Genomic DNA, 24,628 nt, shown 5'->3' on the forward strand with positions numbered 1-24,628 from the left:
AGAAATTGTTGAAAAATGTTCTCGAATGAGTGGAATTGGAAAGTCCACCATTTTCAAATTGTTGCGGGAAAGAAAAGTAGCAGGTCAAGTGGAATCTCCCAAGCAAAAGCCAGGACGACCTACAAAAGTCCTTGATGAAAATGCTAAATGTATAATTCGAAGAAAAGTTCACTCTTTTTATTTTAAAAAGGAAATACCCACCCTAGACAAAATTTTAATGGAGCTTGGCCGAGATGACAGTATTCCGTTGATAAGTAGAAAACTTTTATGGAAAACTTTAAAAAATATGGATTTTGCCTGGGAAAAGCATAACCGCAAAGCACTTTTACTGGAGAGCGACGAAATTGTTTGTTGGAGACGACAATACTTGAGAAGTATCAAGCAGTACCGCAGGGAGCAAAAGAAAGTTTTTTATCTTGATGAGACGTGGATTAACGAAGGTTATATAGTCCAAAAAATGTGGCAAGACAAAAATATAACCAGTGCTCGCCAAGCTTTCATAGAAGGCCTGTCTACGGGTATTAAAGTACCTTCGGGAAAAGGAAAAAGACTTATAATCACACATATTGGAAGCGAAGAGGGATTTTTAAAAGAAGGTCTGCTAACCTTTGAGTCGACTCGCACAGGAGATTACCATGAAGACATGAACTCAGACGTTTTCGAGGACTATTTTGGTGAAATGATAAAATTTCTTCCGGCTAATTCGGTGGTGGTTATGGATAACGCAAGCTATCATTCACGGCGAATAGAGAAGACGCCAACTTCAAGTTGGAGAAAGCAAGAAATTATCGATTGGCTGACTGCAAAAGGTATTGCGTTTGAAGCAAATTTGATAAAAAAGAACTGCTGGCAATAGCAAACTTACACAAAACTCGTTTCATGAAATACGCCGTGGAAGATATAGCCGAAAAATATAATATAACTGTACTGCGCTTACCGCCATATCATTGCGAACTAAATCCTATAGAACTGATATGGGCGCAGGTAAAAGGATTTGTAGCAAGACAAAACACGACTTTTAAAATGAAAGATGTTAAGCTACTGTTTGATCAAGCCATTACGGAAGCGACACCAGAGAATTGGCGAAAAGCAGTCCAGCATGTAATTAAGCAAGAGGACAAAATGTGGGATCTTGACAACCTCATCGATCAGACAGTCGATCCTTTAATTATAATGTCAAGAGGTGATGACAGTTCGTCAGATGACGAAGAAGACTACAATCTATTATAATGTAAAATTGTTATACACTGTTCAAAAAGTGCCAGATCCAAAAGTGACATTTTCAACTGTTTTACTCTACATATTATGTTCAATAAATTTGTGAAAAAAATATATTATTCCATTTAAACAAAAGTAACTTTCTAAAATAAAATAGCATTTAAGTACATTAATTATAAGGTAAAAAACAAGTCCCAGTTGCACGCCTTTGGCGAACCGTTTTCAATGTTTATCAGTGGGTAACAAGTATAGTCGCTTCGCTCCTATACTTTTGGTCCGTGGGGACCAGTTTGGAATCTATAGGTCTTGTCTGTGAAGAGCCATAAAGGAATTCTTCAAACAAAATAGAAATTATCCGGTGTACTTAAGTCTGGTCAGTCGGGGGGCCAATGTTTATATGCCAAGGAAAGAGAGGACCAATTGTTGGGGTATCATGCTTCAAAGAACCATAATTTGTTATATAGTCGCGTTGTGTGTGAATATAGTATGTTATATGTCAAAGTGTATTAATTGTATCCAAAATAAAGCCCAAATACTAAATTTCAACCCAATCGGACCAATAGCAAAAAAGTTACGGTAGTCACGTGACTTAGGCTTAAACAAACATATCAGTTATCTGTCATTTTTAGTTTAATTTATTAGTTGTACTAAATAAACCATAAATACCAAATTCAGAGAAAAGTTCCCATAAGAGTCTATTTATTGGAATAAAACAAATGGGATTTTATGTCGATTTTTTTAAATTTTACTTTTTTATTTTAAAAAGTAATTGTAATAAAATATGAAAAGATTTGACAGAAACAGAATAAGGAATAAAAAAAGACCTTCAAAGGTCCTATAGGAAAATTAAATTTTTTTATCCTTCTATCATGTACTACTTTTAAGTACCTTTAAAAGAGGTTATTATCGATTTGACTCTAAAATAAACGGAAAGCCTATTTCTTTGCATTTTTTAATTTTGAAGCAAAATCATGCCTCAAAATGAGCATTTTTTCAAAATATGCTTCTAATTCAAAATTTCCTTTTTCTGGTAAAAAATCATTAAAAAACTAGTAAAAAATTCTTATAACAAAATTTTCCACGATTTATATGAGTGCCATAATAGAAAGTGAAAAATTAGGTTCCATAAGAGCCTATGTATAGGGATAAGAAAACCGGGTTTTTACGTCGATTTTTTTCATTTTTCAGTTTTATTTTGGAAAGCAATTGTAATAAAATATAAAATGAAATAGCAAGAGGAGAATAAGGAATAAAAGCAACCATCAACGATTTGACTTGAAGCTATAGAAGTCGAGATATTAGTAAAAATGTGAAAAAAATAAAAGAAAACTCGTTTTTTTTCCCATGGTACTTTTTTTTCTGAAAACGATTATTGACAAATTTTAATGTAAGCCCTCAATGCCTAAGCTAACATAAGCCCTTAATGTAAGTCATTCTCGCGAGTTGAAAAACATACCGTCATATTTCTTAATAACTCTTTTAATTGACACAACTCTTGCTCACTAATATCGCCCACTTACATGCCATCCAAATTTAAATCATATTCAATGGTCTTAACAGTATTTACATGATGTTACTTCGCCCTTAAGATAGGTCCAACCATTGTTGCCCTCGCCATAAGTTGATCTGTCACCCATTGGATACAACTGGTGCCCACATTGTTGGCCTTCATAACGCCTGAGGTACCGCCATCTAACAAATGGTTGCCGTTCGCCACAATTGCACCGCCCTTATCTAACGCCTTCCAGATATCCAGCACTTTTCACCTTGGTGTGTATCTTCCATCACCACAAGCACATCAGCCAACTCACCCTTGACCCCCTTGCCTTGAGTGGCAAGCATATTTGTCATGTCCCACCGCATTGCAAATATGACACCTCTTCGCCCTTGGTTTGGTTAGCCCATTTACATTTTTTCAACCTGTTAGTAAATTTAATGATTGAGAATTTATTTTTATTTCCATTGAACTGCTACAGAGCAGCTGGTGTCTTTGTTTCAATATGATTTTTTCTAATCACCAGATTAACCTCACAGATATTATTTATAATATAAAAATCTTACTTTAGTAAAGAAAAATAAGAAAACATGAACTAAAAAATTGTTAAAATTACTAAAAAAGATAGTTAAAAGTGCATTCTGCATTGCAGCTTTTTTAATTAGGGGATGGCAATTCATTCAGCAAATAAAGTGCTCTTAAAACTTTTCTAGTCAACATTTTGCTAATTAACTAAGATTAAAAGATTAAAGTAATTTAATTCATATTATTAGAGATCCCAATTTCAGGATTTCATAAATTATATGCCAAACCTTCTGCCCACAAATATAATTTTTTTTACTCACTACTTAATTATTAAATAAAGGCAAATAGATGAAAAAACAGATATGGCTTTTTTATTTTATATAACAAATTATCAACGACTCGGAATTTGAAAATTTGTTACTTAAAATGATTAAGTAGTAATCTGGTTTTATGAAAGATTAATCAGGCAGATAAAATAAGAAATATTCTGGTCTGTTAAAATTACAAAAAATTGAGTTTTAATTAATTTGACTTTAAAAAATTGCATAAATTTTAAATAAAAATATTAACTGATCAGTCTTTTTTTGCGTCAGTTCTGTTTCATTTAAAATTTTTGGTATTCTTGAATTAGTCCACCTATAAGTAGCAATTTTTGTAAAAAGTTTAATTAATAGAATAAACTTACTTAACATTAATTTGACTATCCTGAAGAGCTTCAAAACAGTTTTTTTGGTCCTAACCCCATCAATAGAACTTTTCAATGAGTCTATTCTCCAATTCATATTTTTTTAGGTAATTTCTGGTTTATTTTTTTCATCAATAATCAACACGACTTAGAAACCTTTTGCCAGATAGGTTATAGTAAAAATATCGAAAAATAAGAAAATTTTGTAGCAAAACTGTTCATTCGTCTGCTTTTAGGAATACAAAGCGAAATTTTTTTTTAAGTATGCCATATTTATTAAGAAAAAATTGTTGTAAACTAAACATAAAAACGTTTTCGGATATTTATATTTATTATTATTTCATTTTTGCATAGATACGTCATCGGGTAGTGCGCAGCCCCCTCCGCCCACAAATGAATTACAGGCCTTAAAAGGCCAATTAGACCATGTCCTGCAGGGCATAAATTACATGGCCGAGCGGCTAAAGGTATGTTACGTCTTATTTATAAGTAATTCTTTAATATTCACATGGCTAGTGAACGATGTTACATTAAATAGGTTTTTTTTTAATATTTGGTTGATATGGTAAGGTAATAATTAATTTTGCTCAATTACTCTAACATAATTTCTTTTTTGCGACGAATTAAGTTTTATTTATCAGCTATTTAATTTCGTCAAAAGTTTATGTCTTGAATATCAGATTTGTTTTATATGATTCGCAGGAATCAGGGTATGCTTTATAGTTTCATCCTAGAATTAGATTTAAGTAGTTATTATTTAGCTCATCATACAAAATAAATGCACTTGGATTTAGTTTTTAATAAAGGAATGATTTCATTTCGTAATCAGTGCAAGAATATTTATTCTCACTCTTGTTTTTTTAAAAAAAAAGCTTTATTTCTCCAAGGAAATATATGATTTTATAGTAGTATAACTAATTAATGATGTAGTAAGTATAAGCGTTAGCTTATATAAGTATATTCTACCAAAATAAACTATAGACTTGGTGCATTTATCATCTAATTAAATTATATATTTTACTACATCACAGAATTAAATAATTGCATATTCTTTCGTAATTTGCTTTATATTAAAATTATCTCTAAATTATTATCTCTATATAATTGTATTTGTTGACATTTAAATTGTCTAAAATGTTTAATATTTCTTTTAAAATACGATATGAGTGAGCCTGGGCGCTATCTAAAACTATCCTGTTTTTACTTTTATACCAACAATTATGTTTTAAATCATTAAATAAGGTATATATATCTGAATATAAAAAGCTAAACATTTCAAACAACTGAATGATAAATAAATTGATTTAAAATTAAAATAACATAGTCATAGAAAGAGTATCGTATATAATATGTGCGAATTTTAAAATTCTGATAAAATTTTGCTTATTTCGCCCTTGTACTCCTTGTTATAGAATATGCTTTTCGCTCAATTTCAATGTACTGGAACGTATTATTCTTATCGATGTAAGCGTTAATACTTCGACAAAAATACAGTGCTTCATCTTGATAAGGTTTTTTATCACAGCAATGAAATCTTAAAAAAAAAATCTTTTGGATCGTTTTCTATCTACGTCTAATGCATTATTTAAAATAACTATTACATGATTTCATTAAAAATAACTAATGATTCTATTATTCAGTTTTTAGAGGAAAAACAAAACGAAGCCTCTAAGGAGAGGGAGGAAGAGAAAAAAAGGAAAGAAGAGGAAGAGCGGAGAGAAATCCAAAGGAGAGAGGGTTAGTTGGATATTTTAATTTTTGTGGACAATACTCTTGGAGAAAAAAACTATTCGATTTTTCCTACATTTTATGAAACTTATGAAGGTGAATCACGATCGATGCAAAGTTAAACGTTTACGAATAAGGGAACATCAGACTTCTTTGAAAATTTGACAACATCGATAAGGGATTGGGATGGGATCTAACGAGCTAAAATATTTTTAGATGAATAATTAAATTGGAAAGAAATATCTATAAAAATGAAATTTTGGTAAATTCAGTCACTCTTTTAGGCTTATTGTTAAATATAATTAGCGATTTTTTTAAGCCATGTGCGATAAATACATAATATTGTAATGAAATTTAGGAACACATCAGAGACTATAAAAAAAAATATTAAGCTAAAGGTAAGTAGAACCCTGAATAAATCTCACTAATCAACTTTTAACTACAAAATACGAATAAGATACTTCAAAAACTAGAAGAATAATTTACGTATTTACATTTTCATAATATATTAAAGTTCATTTTTTTTTATTTCCGAAACTTTATAGCATTTTTCGTATATGGCGATGAAATCAAATGAAAATCGTTAAAGATTGGCATAGGACAACACCAGAAAAAAACACACAAACTCAAAAAGGTTAGCATATACAGGGTGATCGCTAAAAATAATATTTTCGCTTGTTATATCATATGTTGTTAAATTTTCTAACAAATGCAATGTTCCTTATTCCGTTAATGTTTCAACTTCAGCATCGATCGTGATATATTCCGTATAGTTTGAATACACTTATAGTTTTAATTTTATTTTCTTTATAGAACAAAGAATCCAGAGGGGCCGCGCCCGAATATTTAGGGACCGCATAGGGAGGGGGCCATATGAGGGCCCTTCCGATGGAGATTCCGAAGAAAGGGCAGAACCGAGAGGAGGGTGGAGGGGCCGGGGAGGAAGAAGGGGCAGTAGAGGAGCCTCAAAAAATTATTATATTTATTTTTAAATATTTTTTAAGTTAATTAATTTAATCATAAAATTAGTATAATTCATAAATTAATATATCATAAAAATTGAATAATTAAACGTTTTATTTCAAATGCATATATGTTAGCGCACCGCTAAATCATAATTGTTAAAATCTATTAATCGCGCATGTACTACACATATTTGGTATATTCTGGGCACTTTTACCAGCAAGGTAAAAGCAGAGTCAATTGACTAGCAATCGGGTTAAGAACGACGTGAGTGCCGGATCTAACAATTTTACGATACCTAAAATAAGGACCTTTTAATTTGTATTTGGTTGTGAGAGCAAGGCTTATGAAGTTGGTAGTTATATAAAGGGACGTCCCTATCTACAGTGAAGACAGAAGACCATTGGTAAGTGCCCTTTACTTCAAACATTTAAAACCATGTGTGTATGTAACGTACAATTCCTTTGAACCATATCATTTACTAAAATACAGTCCACTATTACATTTTCTTATTATATCTTCATGGTTGTGCGTTAACATTTTGGTGCCTTCGACCGTATAAAATAAAAAAAAATAAAATAAAAAATTAAAAAATTAAAAATAATAATTGTAGTCTCCAAAACATATAAACAAGTTTTTTTTCAAAACTATTCTAAAAATTTTACGTAGTGTGTAGTGCAATCCGTACTCCGCTCAAAGCGCTGCGCGCACCGGTACTCGTCATTCGTTCGTTTCCGATCCTTTCTGAATGTTTCTCAAAAAACCGATCACCGCTCGTCAGTGACATTGAAATTTATTTTAGACGAGTAAATTATCATCCCGCGGCAGAAATTGTCCCGCGTTTTACTGCATTTCACAGTCTCGACTCCGGTCAATTCGCACCGCGAGGCTCTGCATTTAAGCTTTAGTATAGTGTAGCAGATTTGATCCCAAAACTTATTTATTTTCTTTTCGCGTACTTTTCAAGTGACTTATTTTTATTATAGCCTTAGATTATTGGTTTTTATGGTAATTTAAGTAGGTATAGCTATCAAAAAAAAAAAAAACTAGGGAAAAATTAAAATAAAAAATTTTTATTAAAGAAAAAAAATGTCTTTAAAAAAGGCAATTCAGAAACGAGATGTGCTTACTAATAGCATAGCTGAATGTCATCGTTTCGCTAAAGAGTCTGAAAAAAGTCCGCAATACATGGAGCACTTTAAAGTTAGGTATACCGATTTGGATGAAATTTATGAAAAATTTGGAGAGTACCATAATTCTGTCATTATGGCAATCCCAGAAGATTCTGATGAGGATTATAAAACTCAAGACAAAATTCAGAAAGATGTTGTGAAGAATTATTACGAATGTAAAATGATTTACAACAAACTTTGCTTGCAAACCGATCAATCTTCTTCCAATGTTGTTCGAGTTGAATCAAATGCTAAATTGCATAAATTAAGTGTGCCTACCTTTAAGGGTGATCCGAAATCTTGGCCAACATTTTTTGATTTGTATAACCAAATTGTTCACGACAATGATAACATAGGCAATGTTCAAAAACTACAGTATTTATTTTCTTTTCTTGAAGGAGAGCCTTTGAAACTGTTAACAGGCATTGCTATCACAGATGATAACTATAATATCGCATACAATAAATTAATCAGTCGTTATCAAAATAAACGGCTTATGGCTTCTAATGCAATTCATGCAATAATGTCAGTTACACTAAGAAATGACAGCTCGAAAGAACTAAGAAATTTGATTGATACATTTTCAGAGTCTTTAGCAGTCTTGAATGCTCTCGGATTTCAAACAAAAAACTGGGACTTTTTACTGTTTTTTATTCTACTAGAGAAAATAGATATACCTACAAGAACAAGTTTTGAAATAGAATTTAGTCAAGTTGAAATTCCAAAATATGAGAATTTATATTTATTTTTGGAAAATAAATGTAAAGCTTTAGAGTCTTTGCAACATTCTATATCTAATAAATCTAACAAATCTTATTTTCAGCCAAATACCAAACAAAATATATACCCGAATTTCAAATCCAATAATAAACCTGCTACTGCCTTTTCAGCCTACGTATCTAATAACAATGCTTTACCTAATCCTAACATTAAGTGTTTTCTTTGTAATGCCTTACATGTAATTACAAAATGCACAAAATTCGCAGAACAAAATTCGCAAGATCGCCTTTCATTTGTTAAGCAGAAGAAACTTTGTTTAAACTGCTTACACCCATCTCATTCTGTTCAAAATTGTTCTTCAACATATCGTTGTAAGACATGCAATGGTAAACACCATACATTAATTCATATGTCTAAAAATATTTCTGAACCTAATGCTTCAAACCTACCCTCTTGTTCTACTACTAATTATGCCACAACCCACCAAACTAACGATAATCTAAATACCCATTGTGGTAATACCTTTGCTATTCAAGGTCCTGTTCTTCTAGCTACAGCTGTCGTAGAGATAATGGATGGTAAAGGGAATTATCAACCCATAAGAATTTTAATTGACAATGGCAGTCAAAACTGCTTTATCTCAGAAATCTGTCTTCGCCGTCTTGGTCTTCCAAGGCGTCAATTTACAACCTCAATTTTTGGTTTAAATAAAATGTCATCCTTCACTTCAAAGGGCATAGCTCATTGTACCATAAAACCAAAGTGGAAAGTTAATCCTTTATTGTCCTTTGAAGCCATTGTTGTACCACAATTATGCTCAAACATGCCTTCATTTACTTTACAAAACGATGAATGGAAACACTTACAAGGGCTTGAACTTGCTGATCAATCCTATTATATTTCTAGTCCAGTTGATTTACTATTAGGGGCCGAAGTTTTTACTGAGATACTAAAAGAAAAGAAAATTGTTGGCCAAGTTGGTCAGCCTACGGCTATTGAGACCGTCTTCGGTTGGATTGTTTTGGGTAAAGTAAACAATAATTCTTGTCCCTCGAAAACGACTTCTTATTTTCTTCACAACTCAGAAGCTCAACCTCTTGAGTTAATAATGACCAAGTTTTGGGAACTTGAAGAAATCCCTTCCGCTCCTTTAATTTCAGGGGATGATCAAACGGCTGAGTTGATTTTTAGCCAAACTGTCAAACGGACCTCTACTGGTCGGTTTATGGTATCCCTTCCTTTTAAAGAATCGGAACCAGACGTAGGAAATACTTATCCTCAAGCCCTCAGAAGATTTTTACTTCTTGAATCCCGACTTATGAAAAATCCTGAATTATACAATTCTTACTCAGATTTTATAAATGAATATATTCATCATGAATATATGACTCTTATTCCATTTAACTTGCCCAAACCAAATATTTCGTGTTATTTGCCACATCATTGTGTACTAAAACCGGATAGTATTAGCACTAAACTCCGTGTTGTTTGGGATGCTTCGGCAAAGGGTCCTAAAGGTCTTAGTCTTAATGACACTTTGCTACCTGGTCCTAAATTACAAAACGATTTGAGTTCTTTATTACTTATTTTCCGTCTTTATCCGATAGTTTTCATAGCCGATATAAGACGCATGTTTTTACAAATCCTGATAACCCCGGAACATAGAAAATTTCAAAGAATCTTGTGGCGATTCTCAGCAAAGGATCCAATTCGCGAATATGAACTCAATACAGTTACTTTTGGAGTGTCTAGCTCACCTTTTCTTGCCATAAGGACCCTTAATGAACTCGCAGAACGCGAAAAGGAAAACTTTCCCAATGCAAGTCGTATTTTAAAACAAAATACATATATTGACGATGTTCTCGGATTTAGCCCTTCTATTTCTTCAGCCCTTGATCTTCAAAGGGAGCTAATCGACTTATTGAAATCTGGTGGATTTCAGTTGGCCAAATGGGCCTCAAACTGTCCAGATTTATTAGCTGCAGTCCCTGAATCTGACCGCCAAATGTCTCTTTCTTTTGACAAAGAACAACCAAATTTTATCAAGGTTTTAGGCCTTCAATGGCATCCAAAAAGTGACATATTTACTTATCAATACAAACCACATGAATCTGAATGTACAAAACGTACTATCTTGCAGGTCATAGGAAGAATATTTGATCCTTTAGGTTTTCTTTGTCCTATTTTATTATTAGCTAAATACATTATGCAACAACTATGGCTCTTAAAAATAGATTGGGATGATACTCCTCCAGAACCTCTAGTAAAGTTATGGACCGAGTTAAAATCTGAACTTCCCCTGTTATCAGAGTTTAAACTTCCAAGGCAAATTAGTCTTGCAAACAGATCTTGTGACATCATAGCCATATGTGATGCGTCTAACAAAGGTTACGCCGCAGTAGTTTATTTTCGGGTAGAAGGTGGTAATCAAATTTCTGTATCTTTGGTTTGCGCAAGGTCTCGAGTAGCACCAATTTCAAATCGTCAAACTCTAGCTCGATTAGAATTACTAGGCGCGGTTCTTTTAAGCAATCTGGTGAGTTTTGTCATACACACCTCTTCTACTCATATTACCATCAATAATATTTATGCCTATACTGACTCCCAAATAGTTCTTGCCTGGTTAAACTCTCCTCCAGAGAGATGGCAGACCTTTGTGGGAAACAGAGTAAATCATATACAAAAAATAATCCCCTCTTCATCTTGGTATTATATTCCATCAGCTATTAATTCAGCTGACTGTGCTTCCAGAGGCTTAACAGCTTCTAAATTGATCTATCATGATTTGTGGTGGAAGGGCCCTGCTTTTCTTTGGCATCCAAAAAGTAGTTGGCCCGATAGTGTAAGGGATCTTCCAAAAAAGGATTTTAGCGCTGTAAATATGGAGGAAAAACGCAAGGTTTTTACTACGACTGTTGAGAATCATACTTTGGATCTTCTTATCAATAAGTTCTCGTCATTACCTAAAATTCAACGCATTTTGTCATATTGTCTCAGAGTAAAAATGAATTTTAAGAAAAATACTACAAAATTGTATAAAAATCCGAGTCCAGATGAAATGTGGAAGTCTTACTCTGTCTTAATTAAACATGTCCAAACTTCGTCATTCCCTGATCTTATTTCTAAACTAAATAAAGATGTTCCTATTCCAAAACCTTATCGAAAACTTTCACCATTTATTGACAAGGAAGGAATGCTGCGTGTGGGTGGACGTCTTCAAAATTCAGACTTACCCTACTCTGCCAAGCATCCTCTCCTATTACCAAAAGTTCATCCCTTTACTAACTTAGTTATTGAGTATACCCATAGCCAACATTTGCATCCAGGCCTAAAAACCCTCCACCATTTATTACTACAACAATTCTGGATCATTTCTGCTAAACATGTCATACAAAAATTATTATCAAAGTGTTTACTTTGCTTTAGAACAAAACCAAAACCATATCAGCCCCCTCCAATGGGAAATTTACCATTTCATCGAATCAATCAGTTAAAGCCATTTTCTCATATAGCAATCGACTTTTGTGGTCCGTTTTATGTAACTCCCTATCGTTACCGCGGTGCAAAGGTTTTTAAGTCATATGTTTGCGTTTTTGTTTGCACAATATACAAAATTATTCATCTGGAACTTACAACGACCTTATCTACAGAAGGATTTGTATCGGCTTTTCGCCGATTTATTTCACGACGTGGCACTGTAACTGATTGCTGGAGCGACCAGGGCAGTAATTTTATAGGTTTTAAAAATCAACTTGTAGAATTTTCCAAGGAAGCTTCAGAGAAACTTTTAATTCGTTGGCACCTTGGGCCTCCTCTTTCACCTCATTTCAACGCGTTGGCAGAATCGGGAGTTAAGAGTTTTAAATCCCATTTTTTAAGAGTGGTTGGAGACCAAAAACTGACTATTGAAGAAATGTCAACTTTAATTTGTCAAATCGAGGCCATTTTAAATTCACGTCCTCTTACGGCACAATCTACAGATCCTAATGATCTCTTACCCTTAACACCTTTTCATTTTCTAACACTCGAGCCTCTAAACTCTGGAATCCCAGACCCCGATTTAAGTCATTTGAATATAAATAGACTGTCTAGATGGCAACTTATACAAAAATTACACGCTGATTTTTGGAAGAGATTTTCTTTCGAATACTTAAACACCCTGCAACAGCGCCACAAGTGGTCAAATCCGTCTACTCCAATAAAACTTAATGCTTTAGTTTTGATTCAGAGCGATTTAAAATCGCCACTAAAATGGCCTCTCGGTCGCGTTATTGAACTGCATCCCGGTGAAGACGGACAAATTCGCGTTGCAACGGTTAAAACTTCAGTGGGTAATTTTAAGAGACCAGTTATTAAACTGTGTCCTCTTCCTGAAAATTAACAATTTAATTAGTCTATAAGTCTTACCTATTGAATTTGGGAATTTAATAGGGAATTTTCAATAGGTAATTTCAGAATTTTATTTTTATATTTTTAGTTTTACATGGGTGTACAATATGCTGGTGTTTGTTGTTTATTTTTCTGTTCGAGAGTATATTTTTTCCCACTGAAAACACTGTGTGTTTTGGCGGCCGATAATGTTAGCGCACCGCTAAATCATAATTGTTAAAATCTATTAATCGCGCATGTACTACACATATTTGGTATATTCTGGGCACTTTTACCAGCAAGGTAAAAGCAGAGTCAATTGACTAGCAATCGGGTTAAGAACGACGTGAGTGCCGGATCTAACAATTTTACGAAACCTAAAATAAGGACCTTTTAATTTGTATTTGGTTGTGAGAGCAAGGCTTATGAAGTTGGTAGTTATATAAAGGGACGTCCCTATCTACAGTGAAGACAGAAGACCATTGGTAAGTGCCCTTTACTTCAAACATTTAAAACCATGTGTGTATGTAACGTACAATTCCTTTGAACCATATCATTTACTAAAATACAGTCCACTATTACATTTTCTTATTATATCTTCATGGTTGTGCGTTAACAATATATTTATACGTCTATACTACATACATGTGTTATATTTTGGAACATTTTCTGGTCTACGTTCTCCCGGAGAAACTGTACCGTGAGCTCAATTATTGTACAGTAGGCGTTCTCAGTAAAAAACGGTCTTCAGTCAATAAGCCAAGTTGAATGGTCTGTAATGAAAAAAATCTCCTTTAAAATATTCTCCATGTTTAATTTTATTATTTCTTATTTACCCTTCTCTATCTTATATTTTTATGAATTTAATTTGTTTGCGGTTCTCGAATATCTTGTAGACGTGAGTTCCTTGGGACCGGTGAACAACGACTTAGTAGGACACGACCCTTGGTATGGTGTTGGCTTCAGATAACTAGTTGTTCTTAATCGCCAAGAAAGTTGCCTGTTGGTCAAGAAAGGATAGTTTTAGATTACTCTATTTTACTACTATAAAGTACTTAGTATTAATGGTATCTTACCAAATTCATCTACCCTCGAATGTGTAATTATTTTCTTATTCTTGTGCATTAAATCCTGTCGCAATTGGATGAATCCTCTTGCCCATTTTTGAGTCCTTTGAATGTTTTTCCTTTAAATTATAATATATTTGGTAGCAAGTGGTTGATCATGATGTAAATGGTTCCTAAATAAAAAGTTATGAGACTATGATGAGCAACGTATTGTTTCGTCCTTCTTATGGACTCATCAGTATTATCCAAGAAATTATTAATTTCTCTAAAGCAATAGACAAATGTTGCTGCGGGGCCAACTAGTCAACATTTGCCAAAATATATTTTTATTTGTTGAAATAAAAATATATTTTAATTCTTTCTTTAGAGAGATATTAAAAATAACAAAAGTATGCCTTTATTAATAATATCATGATGAAATGTCTTGACTAATAATACTTAATTTGTTAATACTCTTAGTGCCAATTTTTTTCTAAGGTTTCTCATTTTTAAGATTTATAGGACAAATTAATAATATTATCAGATTGGTCAACTCAAAAAAATTCCTACATAAATATGAACGTAATTGTATAAAAAATAAAACCGGCAATTTCCAGTAATTTTTGTATTGTTTTGAGGCTTTTAGTACCTTTTATTTTAGCGTGAATTCTGCCGATTATTATTGTAATTGTTTTGTAATTATTTGACCATTATATGTATAATATTATTGTTTTTTTTTTGTTAATTGCTCAAGTATTAACATTATGAGAATATTTTTTAAATTCTGTTTTTAAGTATTTTTCTATTTTTTTTTTGCCCCTTAGATAATACAATATAATATAAGAATAACAACATTTAAGATTAAACAGACTGCAAAATTATAGGATAAGTATGCTCATATATTAGACATAAATATCCTTAATAACATTGACCAACCGGCCAAAAATAAAATTAGTATTTAATGTACCTGATTGGATTATTGTTTTAGCGCAACATAACTTAAACATTGTTTAGCAGCTTATAGTGTGTTTGGGCTTTTTGTACTTTAGCATTTTTAGCTGTTTGAGTACTTTTGTTTGAGCCTTTTATTTACTTAAGTTGCTATTAATGGCAAGTGGTACTGCAGCTAAAGCTGTAAGACAATCATAGTTTGTCATTATCAAAGCAAATTATGATAACTTTAATTATGATGTTAAAAGTACTTGTTGGCCAGTCATGTATTTAAAAGTAAATGTTATTAATATTTTAGAAACTAAAATTGAAAATCCCTATACTAATACTTCATACAAGTGTTAGTATAGGGACCAAAAGTATAGGAGCAAAGCGACTAAACTGGGTCAAAGCGACTAAACACGGTCCGTGGGGACCAGTTTGGAACCTATAGGTCTTGTCTGTGAAGAGCCATAAAGAAATTCTTTAAAAAAATCAAAAATGATCATGTGTACTCAAGTCTGGTGAGTTGGGGGGGGCCAACGTTTATATGACAAAGAAAGAGAGGACCAGTTGTTGGGGTATCATGCTTCAAAGAACCATAATGTGTTATATAGTCGCGTTGTATGTCAATATAGTGTGTTATATGTCAAATATAATAAACAATAAGTAAGTTACTTAGTAAAAAGAGTTTTGCAGAAATAACCATATTTTTTACTTGAATAAAAGTGTCAATATTGCAGAGTGACCGAATTTATGGATATATATAAAGAGACATGCGCATAATTAAAAAAAATAAACAATATATGTTTAGACCAAAAAAGTTATAAGAAATGAAAATGTTCAGAAAAGTAGCTTTTATATTTCAATGATTAAATCGTAGGTCTGACTGATAGTGAACTGAATAATTTTTTGCAACTTTCTTAAAATTATTTTTTAATTTAGTTCTAAAAAGTTGTCTTACCAAAAAACATTTTTTGAGTAAAAACTTACTTAATTGTCCTCGGATTTCAGTCGAAGTTTTCGGCTAGTGACAGGTCTTTTAACCGGTCACTGGCACTTAAAAAGCCATCTCCATACTATCGGTATTGCGGACAACCCGGAATGACGATGGTGCTATGAGGAGGATGAAACCGTTGACCATGTAGTCGGGGAGTGCCCAGCACTCACGCGCGCCAGGTTCAAATACTTGGGTAACACTTTCAGTGTACCGAGCGACTTTAAGTCCTTCAGACCAGAGAGCCTTATCAGTTTCTCTAAGGCCGTTGGGCTCTGGTAACCCCAGGTGGGGCCTGACGGGTCCATCAGGAGACCTATATGCACAACTGCCTTGGCAGTCCACTGTTTCGTCAATTCATTCAATTCATTCCAGTCGAAGTTTTGCAGCTTTGGATTATACCATAAAACTTCTTGTTTTGTTTTTTTTTATAGACCTAGAATGAAAAAATGTAATAAAATATTAAAAACAAGAACAGTCCTCACCAATAATTAAATTTTAAGCCATCCAATTTCTTGCTATAAAAGGATCTATCCACTTGTCATTGTCAAGTCCGTTGAATGCGTTTTCTTCAAATTAAAGGCTGCTGATTGATCACGATTAAAATAGAATCTGGAATACAAATGGATCACTAGAAAAAGAAACCATATTATTAGCATCTTATGAGCAACATATTGTTTCGTCCTCATTATGAACTCATCAGTATTGCATACCCAAGAAATTATTCATTTCTCGAAAGCAATAGACAATTGTTGCTGCGGGGCCAACTAGTCAACAGTTGCCAAAATTTTTAATTCTTTTTTTAGAGAGATATTAAAAATAACAAAAGTATTCCTTTCAATAGTTACGATTAAGTCTTGACTGTTTTGCATGTCTTGACTAATAATACTCAATTTGTTAATACTCTAGTGCCAAATATTTTCTAGTTTATCTCAATATTGTAAAATTGGTCAACTGGAAAAAAGTGCTACATAAATATGCACGTAATTGTATAAACAATAAAACCGGCAACTTCCAGTAATTTTTGTACTGTTTTGAGGCTTTTAGTACCTTTTATTTTAGCGTTTTTTTAGCTATTTAGGTAGGTACTCATTCATGTATTAGCCTTTGTACTATACTTGAATTCTGCCAATTATTATTGAAACTGTCTTGTAATTTGTTGACCATTATATGTATAATATTATTGTTTTTTTTTTGTTTATTGCTCAAGTATTAACATTATGAGAATATTTTTTAAATTCTGTTTTTAAGTATTTGTTCTATTTTTTTTGCCCCTTAGATAATACAATATAATATAAGAATAACAACATTTTAAATTAAACAGACTGCAAAATTATAAGATAATTATGCTCATATATTAGGCATGAATATCCTTAATAACATTGACCAACCGGCCAAAAATAAAATTAGTATTTAATGTAGCTGATTGGATTATTGTTTTAGCGCAACATAACTTGAACATTGCTTAGCAGCTTATAGTGTGTTTGGGCTTTTTGTACTTTAACATTTTTAGCTGCTTTAGTACTTTTGTTTAAGCCTTTTATTTACTTAAGTTGCTATTAATGTCAAGTGGTACTGCAGCTAAAGTTATAAGACAATCATAGTTTATCATTATCAAAACAAATTATGATAACTTTAATTATGATGTTAAAAGTACTTGTTGGCCAGTCATGTATTTAAACGTAAATGTTATTACTATTTTAGAAACTAAAATAAGATTGAAAATCCCTATACTAATACTTTATACATTTATAAGATAATAAAAATGAGTTAAGACGTAATAAAATAGTAAAAAAAAGAAATGTTTTTCTACAATTTCTTGCCCTTCAAATAATGTAATTTGTTGTTTTCTTTAACATTTCAGATTAAATATATTGCAAAATTATAAAATCATTAAACTTGTCTATTCATATTAGACATTAAAATCTTTAATGACATTGACCAACCAGACAAAAACCAAAAATTAGTATTTAATGCACCTGATTGGATTATTATTTTAGCACAACATAACTTGGACATTTGTTAGCAGCTTATAGTGTGTTCGGGCTTTTGGTACTTTAGCATTTTTAGCTGTTTTAGTACTTTCCTTTAAGCCTTTTATTTACTAAAGTTGCTATTAATGTCAAGTGGTACTGTAGCTAAAGCTATAAGACAATCATAGTTTATAATTATCAAAGCAAATTATGATCACTTCAATTAATTATGATGTTGAAAGTACTTGTTGGTCATATGTCAATTTAAATCTAAATTTTATTACCATTTTATAAACTTAAATAGGATTGAAAATACCAATACTAATACTGAATACATTTAAAAGAGTAATAAAAATTACTTAAAATGTGATAAAACAGTAAAACAGAAATATTTGCCTACAATTTTTTCTTGCCCTTTAAAAAATATATTTTACTATGTTTTCTTTAACATTTCAAATTAAACATATTACAAAATTATAAGAACATTCTTGTCTATTTATATTAGACATTAAAATCTTTAATGACATTGACCAACCAGACAAAAATAAAATTAGTATTTAATGTACCTGATTGGATTATTATTTTAGCACAACATAACTTGGACATTTGTTAGCAGCTTATAGTGTGTTCGGGCTTTTTGGTACTTTAGCATTTTTAGCTGTTTTAGTACTTTTGTTTAAGCCTTTTATTTACCAAAGTTGCTATTAATGTCAAGTGGTACTGTAGCTAAAACTGTAAGACAATCATAGTTTATCATTATGAAAGAAAAGTATGATAACTTCAATTATGATGTGAAAACTATTTGTTGGTCATATATTATTTAAACATAATGATTATTAGCTTTTTACAACTTTAAATAGGATTTAAAATGCCAAACTGATACTTTATTCATTTATAAGATAATAATAATAAATTAAGTAAGTGTAAGTCAGGTCAATGCTCAACTTGTAATTAATTTCTAAATAGGCCTATTTTTCGGGCTCAAAAATTGACTAGGCTTAAAAAACTTTATCTTTTGGTTAACTATTCTGAAATTAAATTATGTTTATTTACGTTACCATTAATAAATAAATAAATTAGTTATTATTATATTATTTTTATGCAGTTATTTTGGTAATTGCTCAACCAAAACAGTATAAAAATAAATTAGTATTTAATGTACCTGATTGGATTAATGTTTTAGCACAACATAACTTGGACATTTTTTAGCAGCTTAGTGTTTTTGGGCTTTTGGTACTTTAGCATTTTTAGCTGTTTTAGTACTTTTGTTTAAGCCTTTTTGTTAACTTAAGTTGCTATTAATGTCAAGTGGTGCTGTAGCTAAAGCTATAAGACAATCATAGTTTATTATCAATACAAATTTCTCGTTTTCAATAAATCATTGTAACAAATACCAAACTGCTATTTTATTTTAATATACCCTTGAAACAGGCATAGATTTTGAAATAATAATATGGCAATTAATTGTCTATACATTCCAATAATTTTATTTACATTTTTTAACTCATTTTTCGATACTAGTATTATTTTTAACAGCTATCATTGGGATTTAAAAGATAAAGTTATTTACATTTAAAAATGTGTTCTTTTTTATGTAGTTCTGTTTAAAGTCTAACTATTTGATTGTCCAAAATAACAATTTAGCAATATATATAAGAAATTAGAAAAGGGATTTTCATTGTGAAAGCGAATAATTAATCACTTATGGCTTATTTTTGGTAATGCAAAACTCTTTTTAATATTGTTTCGAACATTTGTAATTTTCTTTACGTTTAATAGGTTGGTCCTAGTATTTTAACAAAATTTAACATTTTTCTAATAATATTAAATATACATCTTCTAAACTGTTATCAAAACTAGATATTCTACTTATGCGATTATCATCACACTTCCACCACTGATCGTTATAATTAACTATAGATGTATAATGACCAGATCCAATGGTGTTTCCATGATGCCTAACAACACTTTTTACTCTGAATATTTGATCATCTAAAATAACACTTTCAGAAGCAAAATTGTAAAATTTAGCATTTATCTTATTCCCTTGAGGGCCAATTCTCTGAAGACATACTACCAAATATTTCTGGCAAGTAACCACTGAGCGTGTTTTCAAATTATTGTTACAGTGTGGGCATAATCTGTCAGAGTCTTTTAGCATTAACATTGAATTAAAATCAATTAAATTGCCACAGTTTTCAGGAAAATAAAGAAAGTGAGTGTATATTACTTATATAATATTAATATTACAGTTTTGACAATTTAAAAGTTCATGAACATTAGCTTTTATAAAAATGCCAAAATCATCTGCATCTAATTTTCCCATCAAAGATTGACAAAACGATTGTGCGTCCATTTGTTGATTTACAGCAAAATTTTCACCATTTCGACCAGACACCAATTGTCGAACTTTTAATGTGGAATTAACTTTCGTGAGCATAATATCATTTAGAGTACTGTTTAGCGCTGTATTTCGCTTTGAAATAGAAACGCGAAATTCGGGTAAACATAAAAATGACTGTATGGTGCTATTTGCATAACATGATACCATATCGCTGTTTAATAAAGCAGGTGGCTTATTAAATAAGTTAAGATTGTTTTCATGATCTGAACTAATATCTATTACCATGTCATTATCTACGCTTTGGCAAGTAGAGTCAAATAATGAACTTTGTGTTTGGATTTGCTTGGTATTAAATTTTAGTTCATTAAAACCTTTTGTGAATGGTTTATTGTTATCAACGTTCTGATTTAGCTGCTTCGGAATAAAACCTTTATCATAAATACTAACCACTAGAGATTTATGGTGACTGTAAACAGTATTATAAAAATTGTAACTTAAATTATTAAAATTACTAAAAAGCCAATCAATTTGAGTTTTTGATTTTGTAGTTGATTCGCCAATACTCAATTTGCAACTTAAACTTTTAGATATTAAATAATTTTTTAAACCATTTTCATTTTGATTAATAATATCTTGATTAAAATCACCAATGATTAGTATATCACTTTGTTGATCAATAATGTCTTCAAAACATAGTTTATCTTGTACAATGCTCAATTTTGGAGGAATATAAACTGCTATGACATAAATTTCATTCAAGTAAAATGTGATTGCTTGAAAAACTATACCAGAAAAATCTTTGGTGTATTTTTTCACTGACTTTATTTTTGCTGATACATTTTTTTTCTTAAAACAAATTATGCCAAAGGGTTTACTTACAGGTCGATCGTTACTCAAGTTGGCAAACACTTCAAAATCATTTAATTTTATATTTTTTTTGTTTTTATATAACCAGGTTTCAACAAAAATTAAGAAATGTGCATCTTTAAAAATGGGATTATTTTTTATAAGATTGAGATTTTTTGGTAGACTTTGCACATTTTGGTAAGCAATAATGTATTTGACATTGGAATCATTAAGGTACCGAGTGTTATACTTGGATGTTAAAAGCTTGTTTTCTTGCATATTTACCAGTTCTTTATAAGCAGCATCCTTTTCGGTTGCCGGTTTAGGGGCCTTAAACTTACCAATTATGTAGAGGCCACTTAGCTTTGTAGCCCGACTGCATGCCACATAGGTACTGGTTCTCGTCATTCCATTACCAATGTGAACAGCTACTTGTTCATAGGTGGCACCTTGACTTTTGTGGATTGTAATTCCTTCACTGATTAAAAGAGGAAACTGAAGACGCTCAACGTGAACATTGCTGCCTTTTTGAATTTTAACAGCTCTTGCAGCTCTTTCTATGGGTGTCCAAGTGGGTGATAAATACATAGACTTCCTAAGGGACTCGTTTCTCTTTCGGCATTCCTTGCCTGACTTGGAATCAAAGAACTCCATCCACACTCTGTATGGAACTTTATTTTGGTCATAGTCTATTTGACGCAGGATACCTGTAGCACCATTGACTATCCCATCACTGGTATCTATATTCATTGAAATCATGTATTTAGCATCTACCTGCAATATTAAATTTAACATTAGGCCAAAACTCTCTGATTTTTTTAAACTTTTAGCATGTTCTAAAAATAAATGTTTTAATCGTTCTGAGCAACTTCCTTTGATTACGTCTCTGGCTTGACTTATTGCTTGCTCGGTCTGAAATGTAGAAAGTTTCATTTCATTGAATGCATCTACTTCTCTATTGGTGGCAAATAAATGCATAGTGTCTTCAGGAATTAGATCAATATTGTCAACTTCCCTGGACTTGATCAATTGCACATCTTCATCGGTCATTTTACCAAACGCCATATTGTTTAGGGCAACTGCAAAAGACTTGTCTTCTTTTTGCCTCATTATTTCTGTAAGCTCAAAATACCTAAAATGATCCCACAAATAAGTTCCACATAATTCTTTATACGGATTTGTTTTTACTGGGCAAAAAATATACATATCCCTTACTGGGGGCAATTGACGATTATCGCCGCATAAAATTATTGAAATATTTCCAAAGATGGCGTCAGATTTAAAGATTTGCTGCAATCTACTATTAATCTGGTCAAACAATCTGGCGCCAACCATGGAATATTCATCTATAATAATTAATTTTAGGTCACATAAGTTACAATAAATAGTATTTAAAGTGTCATGGTGTAACGGAATTAGTTGTTCACCATACTGACTGACGGGCAACGATAATGCCGAATGTAAGGTTATACCTCCAATATTAAATGCCGCTTTACCTGTAGGCGCACAAAGTAACACTTTTAAACTTTCGGGATTATTACCTGGTATTGAATTGAAATGGCGTAATAACGACTGAGTTATTACTGTAATTAAGTGACTTTTTCCGGTACCGGCTGGACCACTAAGTGTGCAGTAGAAAACTTCCCCTTCAATTATACTATCTTGGACAACATTAAGGAACTGATATTGCTTATGGTTCAGTTTGCTTATGAGGTCTTCATACTCTGAATCGCTTATCTGATGAGGCGTTGGGAAAGCGATATGTTTTACTGGCGCTTCGTCGTCTTTCTTATCGATGATGTGATTGAATGGATCATAAATGGGGTTGTCTAGGCCATAAGACATAAACTCATCATCGATTTCTCCACCGAATCCACCATCGTCTAATTGATTGGATCGGTCTTCGGCAAGTTTCAGTGCTTCATCGATTACCTGTTCATCTAAGACATTGAACTTTTGTCGATTTGTAACAATTTCTTGGTATCGATCTTTATATATGGTCTGTTGATCAATGTTCTCATTTTCAACTTCATCCACTTCATTTCTCCATGGGATGTATAACATTATTTGTTCTCTGTAATAGTTAAGAGGGTCTTGTTGAAGTCCATAACTACGGTAAGCTAAAATTTTAGCATGACCCCTTTTAATTAAAACACCACTTCCATCTTTTAAAGGTAAACCATTAGTCTTTGTTTCTGCTCGTTTCTTAAAGAAGTCATAGTAAGCTGCAAATTCTGCCAAACATATGTTTTCCATCTCATTGGGCCTTTGCTCATAATGTTCTATAAGTCCATCACAATAAATATTGGGAACATCATTGTCCATGGCTTTAAGTTCTGTTAATGGTTTCAACATTTTTGTCCTTTCCTTGATTGGATTTGTATGGATGTATACATAGGAGGTACAGGTGTCATGCATCGGTAGTTGTAACACGCTGTAGGCGGCTTCTTGGGCACTTACTTCGCTCGCATTTAAGAAAGCTGCTGCAAGAGATTTAAGTTTGCCTTTAACATCTAAATTACCTTTTTTAATTTCTTCCATAGTCTTCATTAAAATATCAGATACACCTCTTTGAGACTTATTGATATAATTAACTATGTAGGTGCAACAACCATATGGCTCAAAAACCAACTGAATGTCCATGTTGCTCTTCATCATGGAAAACATTTCTGTATTAAAGTTGTTAATAAATCCATCTTTGGGCAGCCTTTCTAAAAATAAAGTGGTTTTAAATATGTTGTGCTGTATAACATTAAGATACTCATCCTTAGACATACCAAGGTCAGCCAAAAAGTTTTCGAATGACAAATCTGGTTTATATTTAAGCCTACGCATTATCATCAAAAACTTTTCAGACATGGCCTTACGTAAATCCGCTTCCTTAGTTTTGTCAATTTTTATTGGCGTTAGAATTACCGATTTATCCATTGGAAGGTATGGGATACCATACCTGCAAACTTTGTGTCCCCGCACTTCTTTTTGACACGATTTAGAATGATGATGCGTATTAAACTGAATTATATCACGGACACTTTCTAAATCACTATTACAAGTAATATACCTGTTCGCGAATTCGGCACACTCTTTGAAACTTTCTGGTGTTTCTTGGAATTTTGGAGCATTGGATAACCACAATAACCCGTGAACATGAGGAGACCCACGATGTTGAAACTCTATGCGGTAATAATGATGCTCGATGGGATTTTGTTTAAAGGGTCCATTTTGACTTTTCATATGCTTGAATAGCAGTTTGAACCGATAATCAAAGTATCTGGCACAAGTTATCGGATCTGTTCTAATTAAGCGAGTTTTTTCTAAGTAGGGCATACTCGCGGCCGCCTCTAGAGTAATAACGTTTTGACCAACAACTTGTGCTAATACCTTGATTAATTCGGGCCATGCTGTTACTGCTGCTGAAACTGTAAAGAATAGCGTAGGGATGCCAAATTGACGAATCATACATAGTAATTTTGTCTTTTCGTGCTTCCAATAAGCAGGTCAACCCGCAATTTTACTAAGAAAATGAAATCGAATAAGCTGGTCTAGAAAATTTGCTTGCCTTACTTGTCCAGCTGTTTATTTTCCATCCTCATTCCTCTTTTTTCTGAGACATGTTGC

At 32.2% G+C, this 24,628-nt stretch overlaps 2 protein-coding genes across 3 annotated transcripts; one reads left to right on the forward strand and one right to left on the reverse strand.

Annotated features, from left to right (window-relative positions):
- The first annotated feature begins 4,283 nt into the window (after positions 1-4,283).
- LOC126747059 (eukaryotic translation initiation factor 3 subunit A-like) lies at positions 4,284-9,771 on the forward strand. The gene is made up of 4 exons (XM_050455552.1): positions 4,284-4,390; positions 5,564-5,660; positions 6,465-6,605; positions 9,698-9,771. The coding sequence occupies exons 1-4, from the start codon at positions 4,373-4,375 to the stop codon at positions 9,769-9,771; spliced, it is 330 nt and encodes a 109-aa protein (XP_050311509.1). The 5' UTR covers positions 4,284-4,372.
- Positions 9,772-16,384: 6,613 nt separating this feature from the next.
- On the reverse strand, positions 16,385-24,355 carry LOC126746701 (uncharacterized). 2 transcript variants are annotated; one of them, XM_050455039.1, is made up of 2 exons: positions 21,352-24,355; positions 16,385-16,459 (listed from the first exon to the last, which is right to left on the reverse strand). In XM_050455039.1, the coding sequence occupies exons 1-2, from the start codon at positions 24,335-24,337 to the stop codon at positions 16,419-16,421; spliced, it is 3,027 nt and encodes a 1,008-aa protein (XP_050310996.1). In that variant the 5' UTR covers positions 24,338-24,355; the 3' UTR covers positions 16,385-16,418. The 2 variants fall into 2 exon arrangements, with proteins under 2 accessions (XP_050310996.1, XP_050310997.1); XM_050455040.1 differs by lacking the exon at positions 16,385-16,459 and having other exon boundaries at positions 21,017-22,142; positions 22,552-24,355.
- Between the last annotated feature and the right edge of the window lie 273 nt (positions 24,356-24,628).

Source organism: Anthonomus grandis, chromosome 18 (assembly GCF_022605725.1).
Source record: "Anthonomus grandis grandis chromosome 18, icAntGran1.3, whole genome shotgun sequence".
Taxonomy (NCBI): domain Eukaryota; kingdom Metazoa; phylum Arthropoda; class Insecta; order Coleoptera; family Curculionidae; genus Anthonomus; species Anthonomus grandis.